This window comes from Anopheles coluzzii, chromosome 3 (assembly GCF_943734685.1).
Source record: "Anopheles coluzzii chromosome 3, AcolN3, whole genome shotgun sequence".
Classification (NCBI taxonomy): domain Eukaryota; kingdom Metazoa; phylum Arthropoda; class Insecta; order Diptera; family Culicidae; genus Anopheles; species Anopheles coluzzii.
In genome coordinates, this window is record NC_064671.1 from 51,112,784 (window position 1) to 51,130,676 (window position 17,893).

Genomic DNA, 17,893 nt, shown 5'->3' on the forward strand with positions numbered 1-17,893 from the left:
ATGTATATAAATGTTTATTAATATTTATTAGAATGTGTACAAAATTGTGGACAATGCAGTACCTGAAACACGGTCAAAAGGCTTTGCACAAAGCTATCGAAATTTGAACGCGGTTTATTATCCATTGAATTGAAGATAAAACGTCCGCCAAACACTTGCATTCCCAGTAGAGCGAATATTACGATGAAAAGAAAAAGAAGCAGTAACAGGGACGCAATTGATTGAATTGAGTTAAGCAACGATGCTACAAGATTCGATAATGACTGCCAGTATCTGGAAAAAGAGGGAAAATAATTCAGTTATTCAAGTTATTCAGTCAGAAAGTAATTAACAAGCAAAAAATGGTAGTTATGCCATCAGCTTGGGGTTATGTATAGATGATGAAGTAATTACATAAACGTCAACCAGTCAAAATAAAGTGTGCCCTACTTTCTTTAGAAAAATACATAATACTAGCTAGTATCGCGAGTAAATAAACACAATTTAACAGTCGTTTAAAGTTAATTCTGGTTTAACCGAGTTATTTTGTTGTTCATTCCTGTTAAAATAAACGATCACAGGGGAAAAAAATCGAGCAGTAGAGGGAAAAAAAAGTCGTCCCACAATTCACCTATCTGGGGTCAAAGGTCAGCAACGACAACAGCATGGAAGCTGAGTTGCGCGCAAGGATGCTGGCTGCCAACCGATCATTCTACAGCCTGAAAAATCAGATCACCTCAAAGAACCTGTCGCGACGGACGAAGCTGGGACTATATAGTACCTATATAGTACCAGTACTCACATACGCCTCTGAGACATGGAAACTGTCCCAATCTGACGAAATCCTCTTAGCCGCGTTCGAGAAGAAGATGCTCAGAAGGATATTTGGCCCTGTAGGGAACTATGTTAAGAAACTGCTCGACAGCAAGATTAGGGAACTGCTCGATAGCAGCATTAGGAAACTGCTCGATAGCAGCATTATAATATAATCGCCCAACTCGTGGGCGTAAACAAGGCGCATAAGATACTTGTCCTTATGCGCCTCGATGTGACAATAGCGAATAAACACTCTCTTGTATCCTGAACCTCAACCGAGTAAGACGCCTTTCTAAAGCTCATCCGAAGCCCCTGTGCTAGTGTTAGGGAACCGTATAATTTCCCTAAAGCCCCGTATGGGTAGAAGGACAATGGAGGAGCCGATATAATGAAGAGCTATACGAGATGTACGGCGACCTCACAGTCGTACAGCGTATCAAGCTCGCCAGGCTCCGGTGGGCTGGACATGTTGTACGCATGGAAACGGACGACCCAGCCCGTAAAGTCTTTTTAGGCCGTCCACAAGGACAGAGGAGGCGTGGTAGGCCCAAGTTGAGGTGGCAAGATGGTGCGGAAGCGTCCGCCATTAAGGCCGGGATAATGGACTGGCAGACGAAGGCGCGAGAGCGTGAGTGGATTCGGACACTCCTGAGGCAGGCCAAGACCGCAATTTCAAGAAACTACCCAAGCGAGTCAACACGCTCTAAAGTAGTAAGGAAAGTAGAAATGAAGTAGCCTTCTACTTCCCGTTCTATTTTTGTTGCTTAAAATCAGAAGAATGTAGATTGTCTGTCGTGCGTGCGTGTGTGTGCGTGCATGAGTGCGTGCGTGCTGGCGTGCGCGCGTTCATGCATGTGTGTGTGTGTGTGTGTGCGCGCGTTCATGCATGTGTGTGTGTGTGTGTGTGTGTGTGTGTGTGTGTGTGTGTGTGTGTGTGTGTGTGTGTGTGTGTGTGTGTGTGTGTGTGTGTGTGTGTGTGTGTGTGTGTGTGTGTGTGTGTGTGTGTGTGTGTGTGTGTGTGTGTGTGTGTGTGTGTGTGTGTGTGTGTGTGTGTGTGTGTTTGGAAACCCCAAAACTATTTTATTCTGATGCGTACATTTTCATCTGCTGCGGCTACAAAGTCCATGCATATTCGATCTCGCTACCTGAGAGACAACAGTTACCCCCAGTTACGATCGCTACAGCCATTGATGCTGATAAAAGGCTGAATTATGCTCGTGTTGACCTTCCAAAATTGGAACGATTGATTTTATCTTTTGACAATTCTTTTAACTGTTCGGACTATTCAACCATTGACGATGCCACAGAAGCTTTTTGTGAGTTCATGAGATCTGGTATATGTGAATGCACTCCTGTTAAAATTCCTCGTCGTGGACCACCATGGGCTGATCGCACACTAAATGCATTAAAAAAAGAAAAAAGAAAAGCCTATTCTGATCAACGAGCAGAACGAAACAGCACGTCACGTCTTTATTGCAACAGAGTTCATTCTCTCTATCGCCGATATAATAGATCCTGTCACCGAAGTTATTTGAAACAAACTGCACGTTCCCTCTGCAAGTACCCTAGGCGCTTTTGGAGTTATATGGACAAAAAACGAAAATCTGCTGGGCTAAGCTTTATACGTTATGACGGTGACAGTGCCTGTTCCCTGCCAGAAATGTGTAAATTGTTTGCCTTGCGCTTCAAGGACAACTTTGCTTCTCAAACTACTGGTCCAGAAGATGTGGCCGATGCTCTCTCTAACACACCTGTTGGTGCACTGCTCCCTATGCTACCAGTCATCACTGTCGATACGATCACCTCTGCCATCAAACGTGTCAAATCCTCAAATACCCCTGGCCCAGATGGTATACCGGCCGTTATCCTAAAGTGGTGTGCTTCTGCGCTTGCTCCCTCGCTGATGAAGATGTTTAAGGAGTCCCTGAGATGTGGAACCTTTCCTGCCACTTGGAAATCTTCCTGGATGACACCCATCTACAAAAAGGGCTGTAAGAATGATGCTGTAAACTATCGTGGCATAACCTCACTCAGCGTGTGTGCAAAGGTGTTCGAAATGCTAATCTACGAGCCATTGTTGGCCTCGACCTGCAACTATATTAGTGTGAATCAACATGGTTTTGTACCCAGGCGATCTACAACGACTAATCTACTAGAATTTGTTAGCAAATGCCATAAATCTATCGGTAACGGTTTACAACTAAAGCTATTTATACGGATATCAAGGCAGCATTCGACAGTGTATCGCACTCCATCTTGCTAGCGAAACTCGACTTACTTGGTCTCCCAAACCCTATGATAATGTGGCTTAGATCGTACCTTACAGATCGTCAATATTCTGTGAAGTTAGGCCCGTACATGTCAAGTCCAGTGCATGCATCTTCTGGAGTCCCGCAGGGCAGCAACCTGGGTCCTTTGCTGTTCCTTCTTTTCATCAACGACGCGACATTGATCCTTCCGGCTGATAATCATCTACAGTACGCAGATGACGCGAAAATTTTTCGTGTTATTCGTGAACCAGAAGACCACGCCCGACTGCAAACTTCCTTGCATGAGTTCCAGTGTTGGTGCAACCGTAATGCTTTATCCCTATGCACACATAAATGTGAAGCCATCACTTTCAGTCGTTCTCGCTGCCCATCATTGTATGAATATGCGCTTGATGGACAGTCCTTGGCGCGAAAACAATGTATTAAGGATCTAGGTGTTTTGCTCGATACAGAACTATCATTTAAGGATCAGCTGGATCACGTAGTAGCCACCAGCAATAGAATGCTAGGACTAGTTATAAATATGACTCGCGAGCTTAATGATATACCTTGCACCAAGGCGCTCTATTGCTCACTTATCCGGTCGTTGATGGAATATGCAAATATCGTATGGTGGCCAACTGCAGCGCGTCCGTTAGCTCGATCAATCGGAATCAATCCAGCGCAAAATTTCACGATTTGCACTTCGCTCATGGAACCAAAGGCTCGATTACCGGACTAGGTGTTTACTACTCGGGCTACCCACCCTAAGTGTGCGTATACGAAAAGCCAGGTTGTCGTTCATCACGGGACTTCTCGACGGCCGTATTGACTCTCCGTCACTACTGGCTGCCATCAACCTGTACGTTCCGGCCAGGCCGCTCCGGACTCGGGCAATGTTGGCCCTCGACGACCGTAGAACGCAATTTGGCTCCTCTGACCCGTTCCTACTCATGTGCCGTGCTTTCAACGCAGTCAGCGACGCTTTTGAGCCGCGAATTTCGCCAACTGAGTTCAATGATCGTGTTTCTGTGTTAAATTTGGTTCCATAGTGCCCATTTTTATGTTCTATGTTATTGTAATCCATTGTAAAGAACTAATTGTAAAACATTGCTAAAATGGTTCGAGAGGGCATTATTGTCCATCGATAGACAAATAAACATAAACATAAACACAACCATTGGCATCTTTGCGATCGGCTCTGCTGTTGGGGGTATTAAAAAGACACACGATCTAAGCAAACGTGCGTGTGATATGTTGCACATTTATTTCTAATTCAGCTAGCGGACGCAAGTGGAAACAACATTTTGAATTGAATTCATACAAAAGAGGATTATGGATTTGTTTACTACGGTGCGCGTATGGTGCTGCACCTGTCCGTCCAGAATCTGGTGGCTTGTTGGTTTGGAGTAGTTATCATGACGCCGATTGACCGGCAATGCCTTGAAATGGGTTCGGAACGGTAGGTTCATGTTTTGGTCGAGTGCATTCTGTGCATTTGTCGCGCCACAGCAGAAGACCCGGCAACACCAAAGTCAAAACAAAAACCTTCCCCGAGTGTGGACTGCTATGCTAAGTTCTTCTTATTATTATTATTCTTATTATTGGCGTAATGGCTTACGCGATCATGCCGGCCTTTTCAGGACTTGAGTACCACGTAGCCGGATAGTCACCTCTTGCTACGGCGGACGGTTCATACGCGGTTAGAACCCACGACGGGTATGCTGTTAAGATGTGCGGAATGATGGCGGTGCCGCGGGCCCGCTCCTATCCAGTGTGCAACTTGCATACTGCCAAAATGTCTCCTGCTCGATGCATACGCTGCAGGCAGGGGGAAGGATCCACGATAATAAAAACACCGTCATGAACCAGCGGCGGACCTAACGGTAGGCGGACTAGGCGGTCGCCGATGCTCTCTAGGCTGTAGTATGCCGTATGTGTACAAGTGGACAGAGTATTAGCAACAAGCGCCCCCGGAAAGATGGTCGTTAGGGCTCCGTGGCTGGAGAACCATTTGCATCTCCCCTCCCCCCATGGCGACAACAATTTTAGGGCCTGTGACCGATGATCGTAGGGGTCCCATGGCCACCCCCCCTCTCCCCCCATCCGCCGGCAATTTAAGTATACCGTTCAATCTTCCTACAGCTGTGTGTCAGTAGGGGAAAGCGGGGCAAAATGGGCATGTGGGGCAAAATGGGCACCCTCTATTTAAGCATTATTTGACTACAAAGCTACTTTCCAATGCTCAAAATGTATTCATTAGAGTGTTTTATGAACACCATGTAAGTTTCATAACCCTAACACAACAAATAACCAAGAAAAGTGCAAAATAAGGTTTAGTAGCATATTGATGTAATTTTTGTCACTTCGAAAATAAGCTTAACCCAGTGTCACAGGGATGCGTTGAAGTTTTACATTATATATTATTAAAGATATGATATTTCTATACAATTTGTCTGAAGAAAGCAAGGCGATCGAATGCGTATTTTTACTAATATAACATAAAATACAAAAATGCTTCACGTGGGGCAAAATGGGCAGTTACGCTTGGGGCAAAATGGGCAGATACTTTTGACAAATGGCGTTTGGTGAGGCTATGGTGTTGTATTTGTCGCCTCAATAATGATAACAGACACAGCTTCAAAAGAATCGATTTTGTAGATTTAAACGTGTAAAAACTGTTTTAATTTTGATAACATATTTTTGGAAGAATTTTAAGGGCTTTCCTGACCAGCAAAACAAAAGATAGAACGAAAATACAATTCACGAAACGGTGCGCAAAAGCATAGACCATTACCTAAGCGCAGTTGTTGTGGCCCATTTTACCCCAGTGTTTTGACGTTTCACAGTTTGTTTACATATGCCCATTTTGCCCCAGGGCTATGCCCATTTTACCCCGCGTGTCAAAATAGCTTCTCGTAAAACATCAACTTTTATTTTACACTGTTTTCATGATTTTAAGTTGTTTTCATTCTATGTGGCAATTTTAATCCATAGATAAATAGTGGAGGCATACAATAATGCATGAATAATTGTGTTTTGTGGCATATTCAATGGAATATTCAGTAAACTGCTTAACATGCCCATTTTGCCCCGCTTTCCCCTACTCCCTCCTCCCGGTCATCAGTTACCATTGACAGGGGCCTCAATTCGTCTTTCCGCCTTTCATGAACACCTTCCTTTCTTTGACCGATGGATCATAACATTCCGGAAGAAAACACTTTTGGTGAAAGTGTTGCACACACACACGCACGCTCACACCCACGCGCAGACGGATCAGCAGATCTGTGTAATCTACACCATACGAAAGCAAAAGCTTAGTGAAACAAAGTTATGGTTAAGCATTAACACGTTCAGTTCGATGGCAGGCCTCAGGGACTACCAGTGAACTTTCTAGGATGCCGGTTTCACAATCAGCTTGCGTTCTAGATGCTGGCGGAAAGGAAAGTTTAAGAAAATCATTGTCGGGATGAACGTGTTAATGCGAATTAGGGTTCTGCGCGTTGCACAGCAATCCCTTCAGCGTAAACTAGCGATTCCTTAGTCATTTTTATATTGCAGTATTTGAACTCATTGCGATTTTTTGGTTTGATTTGTGAAAATGCAACTTCATCGCCGCAATGTTTGTTAACGGCATTTTTAGGCACCAGAACAGCTCGCGAGCATTGACCACACGCGAGAAAGAGATGGCGCTATGGAGGGAAAAAGCACGGTCGACGGCTGACAGCGATTTGCCGTCCCGCCATGCAATTCACAGTGATTTGCGAGGTTGCGCGAGGGCTCGCACGGCATACAAGTTCACAGCCCCAGCGCCCTCGCATTAAAAAGCTTGCGAGCCATGGTAGTTTTTTCACCCCTAGCTTTTGCAGTTATAATTATAGCACCCTAAGAGCAGGTATAACAGTGCAAATTGTAGCATACTAAACTCCTGAATTTTGTTATTTTATTTTAAAAAATCCACAAAAATTTACATAGTGATGTTTTCGACAAATACTACCGCAAAAAAATCCATGAATAAAAATCAAAGATTATTTAAAATACCATAAGATTTCGAGCAGATGAAATCATTCGCAAACCTCGCAATGTTCGACGAGGTCTGACGCACCAACACATCCAAACCTTCGACAGCGCGCTGTTGCGAAGGGTATGAGACGGAGCCAGGGACGGGAAGCTCGACGAGCTGCTTGACAAATTTGCCGTCACGCCATGCAATTGACAGCGATTTGCTAGGGCGCGCGAGGGTTCGCAAGCCATACAAGTTCGCCCCCCCCCCCCAGAGCCCTCGCATTAAAGAGCTTGCGAGCCTTGGTAGTTTTTTCACCCGTAGTTTTTGCAGTTATAATTATAGCACCCTAAGAGCAGGTATAACAGTGCAAATTGTAGCATACTAAACACCTGAATTTTGTCATTTTATTTTAAAAAATCCACAAAAATCTAAATAGTTATCTTTTCGATAAATACTACCGCAAAAAAAAAAATAATCCATGAATAAAAATCAAAGATTATTTACAATACTATAAGATTTCGAGCAGATGATATCATTCGCAACCCTCGCAATGTTTGACGGGGTTGGAGGGATAAAGAAGGCATGATAAAATTCTCCGAACGCCTTGATTTCTTCCGTCGCTTTGCGCAGCGGGTAACCTCAAAGCTAGAATTAGTTTCGAGTACCTGCTCGAAAATACGTTGTTGTTTACATTTACCCTAAGGTGCATTGAAGAGATCACGTGGTATAATTTAGAATCAAAGTGTACAGGCGTCCCCGAGTTACGACCCCCTCGAATTACGAAGATTCGCAGATACGACGATTTTGATTTTGACAGTTAAAAGTTGTCATTGACAAGAAATTTATGTATTTTTTTGAATATCTAGGCTGATAACCGTTATACACACATTTCCAAAGATTCCACAACTACCCTATCTGGAATATCGATATTGTGTACGGTTTTTAAAATATAATTATTACATTATCAAACATTATTTTAAATAAAATACACGATATCATAAATTCCAACTCTTCAACTTCGGTTATAAACTTAATATTCATAGATATTCGACATACGACTTTTTCGACTTACACCTTGCTTTGGGACATTTTTTCGGTCCCAAATACAGTCGTATCTCGGGGGACACCTGTATGTAGTTCAGGTGGTCTCATAGCATGTTTTTTATATCCAAATTTTCATATCACTTTTTGACAGGATGGGTGAAAACTTTAATTCAAACAAGCTTTCTGAAGGCGTGACGAATACTCATAACACTGTTAAAATCTTCGTTCAGAAACAGAAGCGATAAAAATCAGCCTTCTATGCTTGGGATAAGCCTACCAGTATATTATTCCCACTTAGATAGCTGCTCGAAAACTGATATACAATGCAAACAGCTGACAGGTTGAAATTTCAGCCTACGAACTTAAAACGGAAAGGACTCCAATACAAGAGTATTCCAGCAGTGGTCTGATAAATGTGAAGTACAGTATCTTGAAACACATTGGATCATGAAGCTCGCGCTCATGACGCAAGCCAAGTAGCCGATTGCCACTAGCGACTACTTGGTCTATCTGTTCTTCCAAGGAGAGTTTAACATCTAGGAGGACTCCTAGAACCTTTTCACAGTACACTCTTTCGAAGTTCTGACCATAAAGGGGGGGACACGCTATCAAAAGCCGCCTTAATGTCCGTGTAAATGGCTTCAACTTGCATTCTATCATCAATGGACTCATTAAAGCCGTTAACGAATTTCATCAGATTTTTCATAGTTGATTTTTTGTGGATTTTGTAAGTTGATTTTTGACATATGTCAAAATTCAGGTGTTTAGTATGCTACAAATCGCACTGTTACGGCCAAGCTACTCGTACCGGACGACATCGGACGATGCCATAAAACGTAGGAGCGCAAGCAAGAGATTTGCGTCGGGCCGGGCCGTGTCGGATCACATCGGGCCGATTTTGTATGAGATTTGACAGTTGGCGTTAGCGGATTTATAGCATCGTCCGATGTCGTCCGGTACGTGTAGCTTGGCCGTTATACTTGCTCTCGGGATGCTATAATTATAACTGCTAAAACTAGAGGCGGAATACCTGCCTAGGCTCACAAGCTATTGGCTGGTATTATTGAATCCGTTCGTAGCGGGAACGTACGGCGCTCACATGAAATTCTAGGGATCCGCTCCTACAACGCCGCGGTGAATAACTATAGCAACCATCTAGTACGTTAAGAAAATGAGTGTCGGGACGTACGCCGCCGCTACGAACGGATTCAATAATACCATCCATTATATGCGAGGTCGCTGGGGTAGTGAACTTGTATGACGTGCGAGCCCTCGCGCACCTTCGCAAATCACTGTATTGCATGGCGAGTATGTTTTGATTATAGCAACCCTAGAACATTTATAATGTCATAATTATATAGCTTGCCAAATACGACAAACAGCGAAGGAAATAAATTTTATGACATAAATTTATTAACATAAAGATGAACAAAATCTAAACATTTCGCGCAGAAGATACTTCTCGAAACCATCGCAATGTTTAGCGGGACATTATAGTTATGTGTAAAGTCCAAGGACTGTGCAGGAACGGGCGCAATCTGAAATTGTATGGAAATGACGTTTATAGCTCAGGGTTGGCTACGCGAAATGACATACTATAAAGCGAAAGCAAGGTGTGTTTATTAAGGAGGTGAATTGTTAGCGCGTTTTCCGGGCGCCATCATTGAGTATTGTTATGTCAAATCGCATACAATTTTCTATACCCCCCTCTAGCCTTCCCAAGGTGGATTTAAAAATATCAGGTGGTGGACTCTAGTGCATTTTGACAAATCGTCACTTGACGTAAGGTCCCCAGGATTCAAACTTTGTTTACATTTATTAAATTTGTTGATATAATTTATCTACCCCATTTTTTCGATTAAATATTCTTTAAAAATATATTTTGGACTTTGCGAGTTGTTATTCAATATTAAAACATAGCTTATAGTGTGTTACTTTGTGTTATTCCGTGAATTTATTCTCTAATTCATTGGATTTTCGACATTTTTGATAATAAAAACTAAGAAACAATTATTTTTTTCAATTTTCATATTAATTCCTCATTATCTACGAGCCGCATGGACAATTTACGTGAGATTAGAACTCTTACTTAAATAGTTTTAAATTTTGTGCATAAACAAATCATCAGATCTTTTGTTAATATATCTCATTTTTTCGATAAAATCAATAAACACACAAAAATGCACATAATAACAAAGAAATCTGTTCTCTTTGCTAAGTTTTGTGTGCGGAAACCAATGGTTAACGGTTCTAAAATGACGTAAAGTCCCTCAACTATGGCGACCCCCCAAAGGCCCTAATTCACCACCTGATATTTTTAATCCACCTTGAGCCTTCCCCAATTTTAATACCGGAGCCCCCAGTATTGTTATGTCAAGTCGTGAAATGTCAATTTGCTCTGAAGCACTTCACCTCCTAATATCCATACACCTTGAGCGAAAGGCAACGGGAGCAAGGTGTATTTATTGAGGAGGTGAATTATTAGCGCGTTTGCCGGGCGCCATCATTGAGTATTGTTATGTCAAATCGTATACAATTTTCTATACCCCCCTCCAGCCCTTCCCGATTTTTATACCGGAGCCCCCAGTATTGTTATGTCAAGTCGTGAAATGTCAATTTGCTCTGAAGCACTTCACCTCCTAATATCCATACACCTTGAACGGGAGTGACAAAATGCTGAAAATTTTTTCAAAATGTTATAGCGCGTGGCCACGGAGCTGAAAAAATGTAGAAAAATTGTTCAACTTTGTCAAAACTGCTTGTCAACTGCAAAAAAGAGCTTTTCTCGTGGCCGCACCAAAAACATACACAAGAGCGACAAAAAGCTCCAACATCTGAATATCATCGATATTTTGTTTAAGAAGCACTAACTAGTTACATAAATCAATTAGAATCATGCATTTTAGCATTATTATCATAACAATGGGTCACAACTGCGCCAAATAGCTGTTTGTTTACGCTTTTTCACGAACGTCAATTTTTGTCAACTTTTGTCAACTTTTTTTCCTGGCTGCTCCAGGTCACAAAATTTTGACAAAAGCTCAAAAAAGTGACAAAAGCTCACATTTTGAAAAATTTGTCAGCATTTTGTCAAAATTTTGTGACCTGGAGCAGCCAGGAAAAAAAGTTGACAAAAGTTGACAAAAATTGACGTTCGTGAAAAAGCGTAAACAAACAGCTATTTGGCGCAGTTGTGACCCATTGTTATGATAATAATGCTAAAATGCATGATTCTAATTGATTTATGTAACTAGTTAGTGCTTCTTAAACAAAATATCGATGATATTCAGATGTTGGAGCTTTTTGTCGCTCTTGTGTATGTTTTTGGTGCGGCCACGACAAAAGCTCTTTTTTGCAGTTGACAAGCAATTTTGACAAAGTTGAAAATTTTTTCAACATTTTTTCAGCTCCGTGGCCACGCGCTAATATGTTTTGATAAAACGAATATATGCGCAATCTGAGATTGCGCATCGTGTTATAAAAGGGTAAGAGCCGTTTTCATCTGGTCTGGTCATCACAATTTTCAATCACAAAACCAAAATTTTTAAATGGTTATTGAATGTTTCTCCAAATGTATTGATGCCTCTTTTAATAATAATCATGTAAAGGTTTGTTGAGTTTTCCAGGGCTTTCCAATGTCAAATGGCATCCAAGATGGATAAATTGATTTTTGATATTAATCAATATATTATTGATATATTTGACTAATATATTTGACCTCGTGCCTACACAGTCTTTGGGTAGAGTTATTGTACGGTGTAAGCTGACTCACGGGACCTAGTACAGTAGCATATCTCGAACTTTCGCGTATAGCGGATTTCTTTGCAAAAGAGTTTATACTACTGGTTCGAGGATCGAAAAATATCGAAACAGGCTTTTGCACTAATTCAATACAACACGCCTTTTGAACATCAGTGAAATTCAAAAAGAGCATAACATAAATAAAATTATTCACAACAATCAATCACTACAATTAATGAACAATCAAACAAAGCACATGAAGCTGTTCAATTTGGAGGAATGGAGTAAGGCCCGTGTCTGTGCTCCATCGGATGCGATTTTATCGGAAGGCCTGTCAAAATTTTATATGGGATTTGACAGATAACGTCGGACGTGCGATTTCATCGTACGACGGAATCAAAAATTTTTGATTTCGTCGGACGCCGCATCCGATTTTATCTGTCAAACTAAATGTGTGGTGTAGTTGTAGGAACAATCTCAATTTAATTTTTCATAATCGTTATATTATTAAAATCATCCAATTAATCGCAATATTATACGAAAAAGCGTTTGACAGCACGTGCGGCAAAATCGCATGCGATGGAGCACAGACACGGGCCTAAATTCGCATATAGAGAAAACCGGGTAGGGGAAGTCGGGGTTGGTTCGACACTGCGGGTAAGTTCGACACCTTGCCGTTTTTGTATTTATAGAACTTTTTGAAGACAAAAAACTAATACAGTAGAACGTCGATTATCCGGGCAGCTCGGGACCGGACGGTTGCCGGTTAATCGATTTGCACGAATAATGGTCCAAGAAATGTCATTTTCATATAAAAATTATTTTATTGCTAGTTTTTTATTAGTTTTATAATTAATCTAACTTGAATAAATCGATTAATCGTTAGTAGAATATTATTTTAATCAATAACTATAGGTTTAACAACTGCTCATGAACAAAAATGAATTTCGAAAATATCACTTTAGAGCTGCACAAAAATCTGGTTGCCCACTTGACTATCGCTGCAAATGTTCGCTGTACGTACAGCTGTCACATTTATACGCACGGTTAAGCCGCCCGCCGGTTAATCCGCCCCCGGATAATCGACGTTCTACTGTACATATTATTTATGTCAACTATTTCGAATATTTGAGTCACATTTCACTGATCAGAAACCTGTCAATTGTCAAAAAACAACAAAATAAACACATGGTGGTTCTGATTGACAGCCGATGTAAGTTTTTACTTCTGGGACTTAAGGAATTGTGGCGTTATTTCAACAAAATTATAGTTTCCGTGTTAATAGTATTGTTTTATAAATACTATTGATTAGTTCTGTATCACAGGGCGTAATTTTTATATTAAACTTTATAATATAAAATGTCACTAAAACTTGTGCAGCCAATGGGGGTAAATTCGACACCCCACTTGGTAATGCTTATTTGTAGCATGTTAACTTTGTTTATATCGTAATTTGAAAGTGCCTGTATTTTATACAGATGTCCCTTAACGATGTACGACAAACGTAATAATCAAGCTGAACAAACACGCAATTAAAAATACCGTAGAAGCTTTAAAATTCAAGATGTCAACAAACCTAGGAAGTTATAATTATGGAATTTAGCTATTATTCTCTCACAGAACGTTTGCCAAACTCGGACTCAAAACATGTACTTTGTATATGGTTTAGGCTTATGAAAATTAATATTGTTATGGCTTTGACCGTATTTAAGGCTGACTTTAAGCCGGGTAATCTTAACTGAAGAAAAAATAGTCGCTGGTTTGGAATCACATTGACCGATGTTCGCCTTTTGGCTTTCGAGTTGGCAGAGAAAAATAAAATTGAACACCCTTCGATTTTATAAAAAAAGAAAAAGATTACTGGAAGATGGCCAGGTTATTTTTTTAATGGAATCTTAACCAATTATTCCGTAAACCAGATGCTATTGCCGCAGCTTCTACTATATGGAGTCTGGTCCGATGCTATTTGTAATGAAATTTTTGTTCTTGCTTGTATCTTCATTTTTTTCGTATATTTCATAACTGTTTTGTGTTAATTTTTCATAAAATTGGTACGAAATACTTTGTTGAACTTCAATGAAAACTACAGGCCATCAGAGTTTGTTATTTTAAAAGCTAACACCAATGTGTCGAAATCACCCCCAAGGTGTCGATTTTACCCCATCATGGTGTCGAACTTACCCGCACTACAGTCGTGACGCAACAAAAAACACACTTTTTTATTTTTATCAAAGTGATATCAAAATCAATCCAGGAACCGTAGTTTCTCGTAAGATGGTACATAATACACCAAAAAAGCTTTTTCGATGTCTACTAGTAAGTTTACATTGGCAAAAGTATTGCAATCAGAGCAAAAACCTTAAGGTGTCGGAGCTACCCCCAGTTCCCCTACTGCGGATAATTGGTAAAGAAGGGGTATTAAATATAATAGCAGCTTACGGAATGATGCTTTGAGTAACTGCTCAGTTTAAGTACTTACATTAAACTAACTTAAATCAAGTTAAATATTTAAACAAATCATACTTGGTCACTTTGAAGACACGCAATAACCGCACACAACGGAGAACAGATATACCCAACGGAGGCATCAGTTGAGTGTTGGTCAAAAGAACTTCAACTACACTACCAATAACGACGAAGCAATCGAAACGATTGAACAACGAAACGTAGTATCCTTGCAGCCCTAAACTGTACATTTTAAGAAACATTTCCAATGAAAATAGCGCCACGAAAAACATGTTGGTGTACTCTGAAAAAAAAAAGCATATAAGGTATTGTTATTCCCATTTTTTACAGCGAAATATGAGTCATTTACGAATAGAAACATAACACAATTTTGCAAAATGCTTTTTCATAGGCTCATTAATCAATTAAACACTGCGCAAAAAAGCGTTTTCAATACATATTAAGCTTAACAAGTATTCATTTAAATCACAAGCTATAATTTTCCATGGTATTTAGGATTGACAGTTTGTCAATTTTTAAGGCATTAGGTTATTAGTTGCTTTGCAGCATATCTATTTAAGGAACATGTTATTCAATTTAAAAAGCAACTATTCATTTAAGTTTTGTAGTAATGCTTGCTTACATGCGTTGTTTTGTGCTTGCGTGCGTACAACAGTGCAAATAATATCCGGGCCTCCAATATATGATATCCACCAGTTGGTCAACACCTTCTTACACAATTCTGCCCTAAACTCCTGGTTTCAAATCAAAATGAGCGTCTGACCGTTTGAATTAATCACAACGGATTCAGTTTGCAGCGGGAAGTGTAAACATTACTGCCTTTAGTCACGGTGCAACAGGTGCATGGGTGCTTTACAATTATATCTCTAAATCTAAAATAGTAACATATAGCTTTCTTTTGAATCGAAAAGGTTTGCAGCCGCTCTGAAGTCGACTGAAAGAGATAGTCTGATTACAAATCGCATACATACCCTGAAAATCGTCCAGCCATTGAGGTTGATGGTAATGTTCAGTTGCAAGTACACCAGTGTTTAAAAAAACCAAAATTATGATGAGCCAGTAAAATGCTTGTGATTTTACTGCCTTTCGGCAGGATCGGCGCATCTTACGATTCAGCCGATCATAAGCACGGAAATGTTGATTATACCACGACTTCGATGCAGATTGTACATAATCAATATTTGCTTCATTGCAGCCTTCAGTAGAATTGGGAGATAAACCACTGAAAACGGAGGAACCTGAACCAGCGAGCATTGCTCTAGTACCCTTCAGCAATCCTTCTGACATCATTTTTCCTGGTGACGGTGGTTCCTGGTATGTATCAATATCTTCTGCTTGAGTAATCCAGTCTAAGTAACCTTTCAAATCTTCTTCAATTCGTTGCTTTTCTCGAAGTTTCTGAAAATCGCCACGACTCTTCGCCTTTGTTCGCTCCTTGGAAAACTCACCACTTAAAACTCCGAGAATAAGGTTCATTACAAAAAACGCACCAAGAATTACCATAGACACAAAATATATCCACTGCCAATTGCTTCCCATTGCATCCTCAATCTGTGTTCATAAAAGGGGGGGAAAGAAAATATAAAAAAAATTCTTTAATAATGTTCTAGCTTATAATTAACTGTTTCCTCGGTTTCAAATGTGTTAGTGTTTTCTTAAAAAAATATATATATATATTTACGTAATACAACATATCTGTCCATCCCTCTAATGTTATGCATTGAAACACAGTAAGCATCGATAATCCGAAGTTGTCGAAATTTGTGATTCCAGCATTAGGTCCTTCCCAATAGTAGCGACAAACCCAGTTAACACCTATGGAGCTGCATTGAAAACCACCTTCGCCGCATGGCGTTGGGTCTTCCATCATGTCCTCTGTAAAATGTTGAGCATAAAATGTTGATTGTATCACTAAATCGATGCATTTTAAAAGTTCTCGACTATTCCATTTGTTTTTCATTCCACTAAATATGTGTGTTTCAAACAATGCTTACCTGTAATATTGTGAAAGCAAGTTTTATGCATTTTTCCAGAAAATAACTCAAGTCCCACAATTGCATAAATTATTATTACAAACAATACAAGCAATGCAATATGCAACAGTGGTACCATTGCTCTCAGAATGGAATTGAGTACTACCTGTAAACCTAAAAATAAAATATTAAATTGTTACAACACCTTCCTTGATCATATTTATGTCGCACAAGGTCCATTTTTGCGATTTGCGTTAAATCCGGAAGAGATAGATAAAAATAGTGAATGCAAACATGCATTTGTGCAAAATGATATTTCACATCTTTTTGTACTTTTTCAAAATGTTAAAACTGTTGTATCATACTTTTTTCAAAAACTAGATCTAATCAAACATTATACAAATGAAAAATTTTTTTTAAGTTACTAATGCATTTCAAAATCATTTGATACAAAGAAAATTTTCCAGGAGGGTTAGGCAGAACACATTTTGAAACTATAATTTGACAATGGGATCTGGTAAAAAAATCATTGATTAGGTTTTTTTTTTCTTTTTTGCCTGATCAGATCTATTTTGATCCGTTATGCACTAAATTGATAACGCACTCATGACAATATAAACATTTTTTTTAAATCAGGTTTTCGGTTACAAAAATATTTTTAAAAATTTAATATTTTTATAACTTCCTCAGAAAAGTCATAATACCTCAAAATGAAAGTTATAAAAACACTTTTTGAAAATCATTTAACAATTTATTTTTGAAGATTCATCCTAAAATGTGTTATTTGTATTTTTGGAAGATTCATAAATGCATTAGTTGCAACAGACAACCTATTTTATGAAGTGTCATTATAGTTTTGTTACAACCTTATATTCGCTCTATCGTAAGGCCACACACACACGATGCGCGTTTCTGCGCCCGCGGAAACGCATATATCAATTCAGCCATAGAACTGAAATGTTATTCGAACGCGCTACCGCGGATCTGCAGAGATGCTCATGCTGGATATCTCTACGGAACTGTTATTCGCGTTTTAACGCGCCCGCGGAAACGCGCGTCGTAATGCGTCATGTAATAACGAATACAAATACAATACAAATTAAAAAATAAGACAAAAAGATGTTAAAATCATTTTGCAGAAATCTTGCATTTACTGATTTTATATCTATCTTCTTCCTATTTCTTCATGATTTACTACAAATCACGTAAAACAAAGGTTTATACAATTACAGTAAGCGGTATAATGCATTCATTGATTTGTCCCCAACATAAGAGACTTTTCCATCAATAAAACACACTAACTAACACTATACCAGTAGCACCATGTCTCTTTATTTCAAATTTTTGGCCCATTTTTCGACTCGCGGTGCCGAAATTTGTTCTAGCGAGGGTCGCAAACCAGGACGATAATCAGTTCACTTTCAGCCTTTTCGATTCAACCATAGAATGCCTGAAAAATGTAGCAGGCTCTGAAGCACGCTGTGGCGGTATTGATCTACAAAGCTACTTTCATCGTACAAAAATAATCGCATTAAACCATCGTAGCGGACCTTAGGTGATGTTTTTACAGCGCGCTCTCGTGAAACCCACCAGCGTAACCTGTTCCAGCGTAACAGGAA

General features: G+C 39.8%; 1 protein-coding gene across 3 annotated transcripts in view; it reads right to left on the minus strand.

Moving 5' to 3' along the window:
* LOC120955571 (muscle calcium channel subunit alpha-1-like) overlaps positions 1–17,893 on the minus strand; it is a 109,621-nt gene that overhangs the window by 53,178 nt on the left and 38,550 nt on the right. For 2 of the 3 annotated variants that reach the window (XM_049610047.1, XM_049610049.1), the window contains 5 exons: positions 16,296–16,448; positions 15,983–16,176; positions 15,273–15,852; positions 14,359–14,584; positions 63–273 (listed from right to left, as the gene is read on the minus strand). In XM_049610047.1, coding sequence (XP_049466004.1) covers positions 63–273; positions 14,359–14,584; positions 15,273–15,852; positions 15,983–16,176; positions 16,296–16,448 — 1,364 coding nt within the window. Of the gene's footprint in view, positions 1–62; positions 274–14,358; positions 14,585–14,923; positions 15,159–15,272; positions 15,853–15,982; positions 16,177–16,295; positions 16,449–17,893 lie in introns of those variants that run through there. The other variant, XM_049610050.1, reaches the window with a different exon arrangement.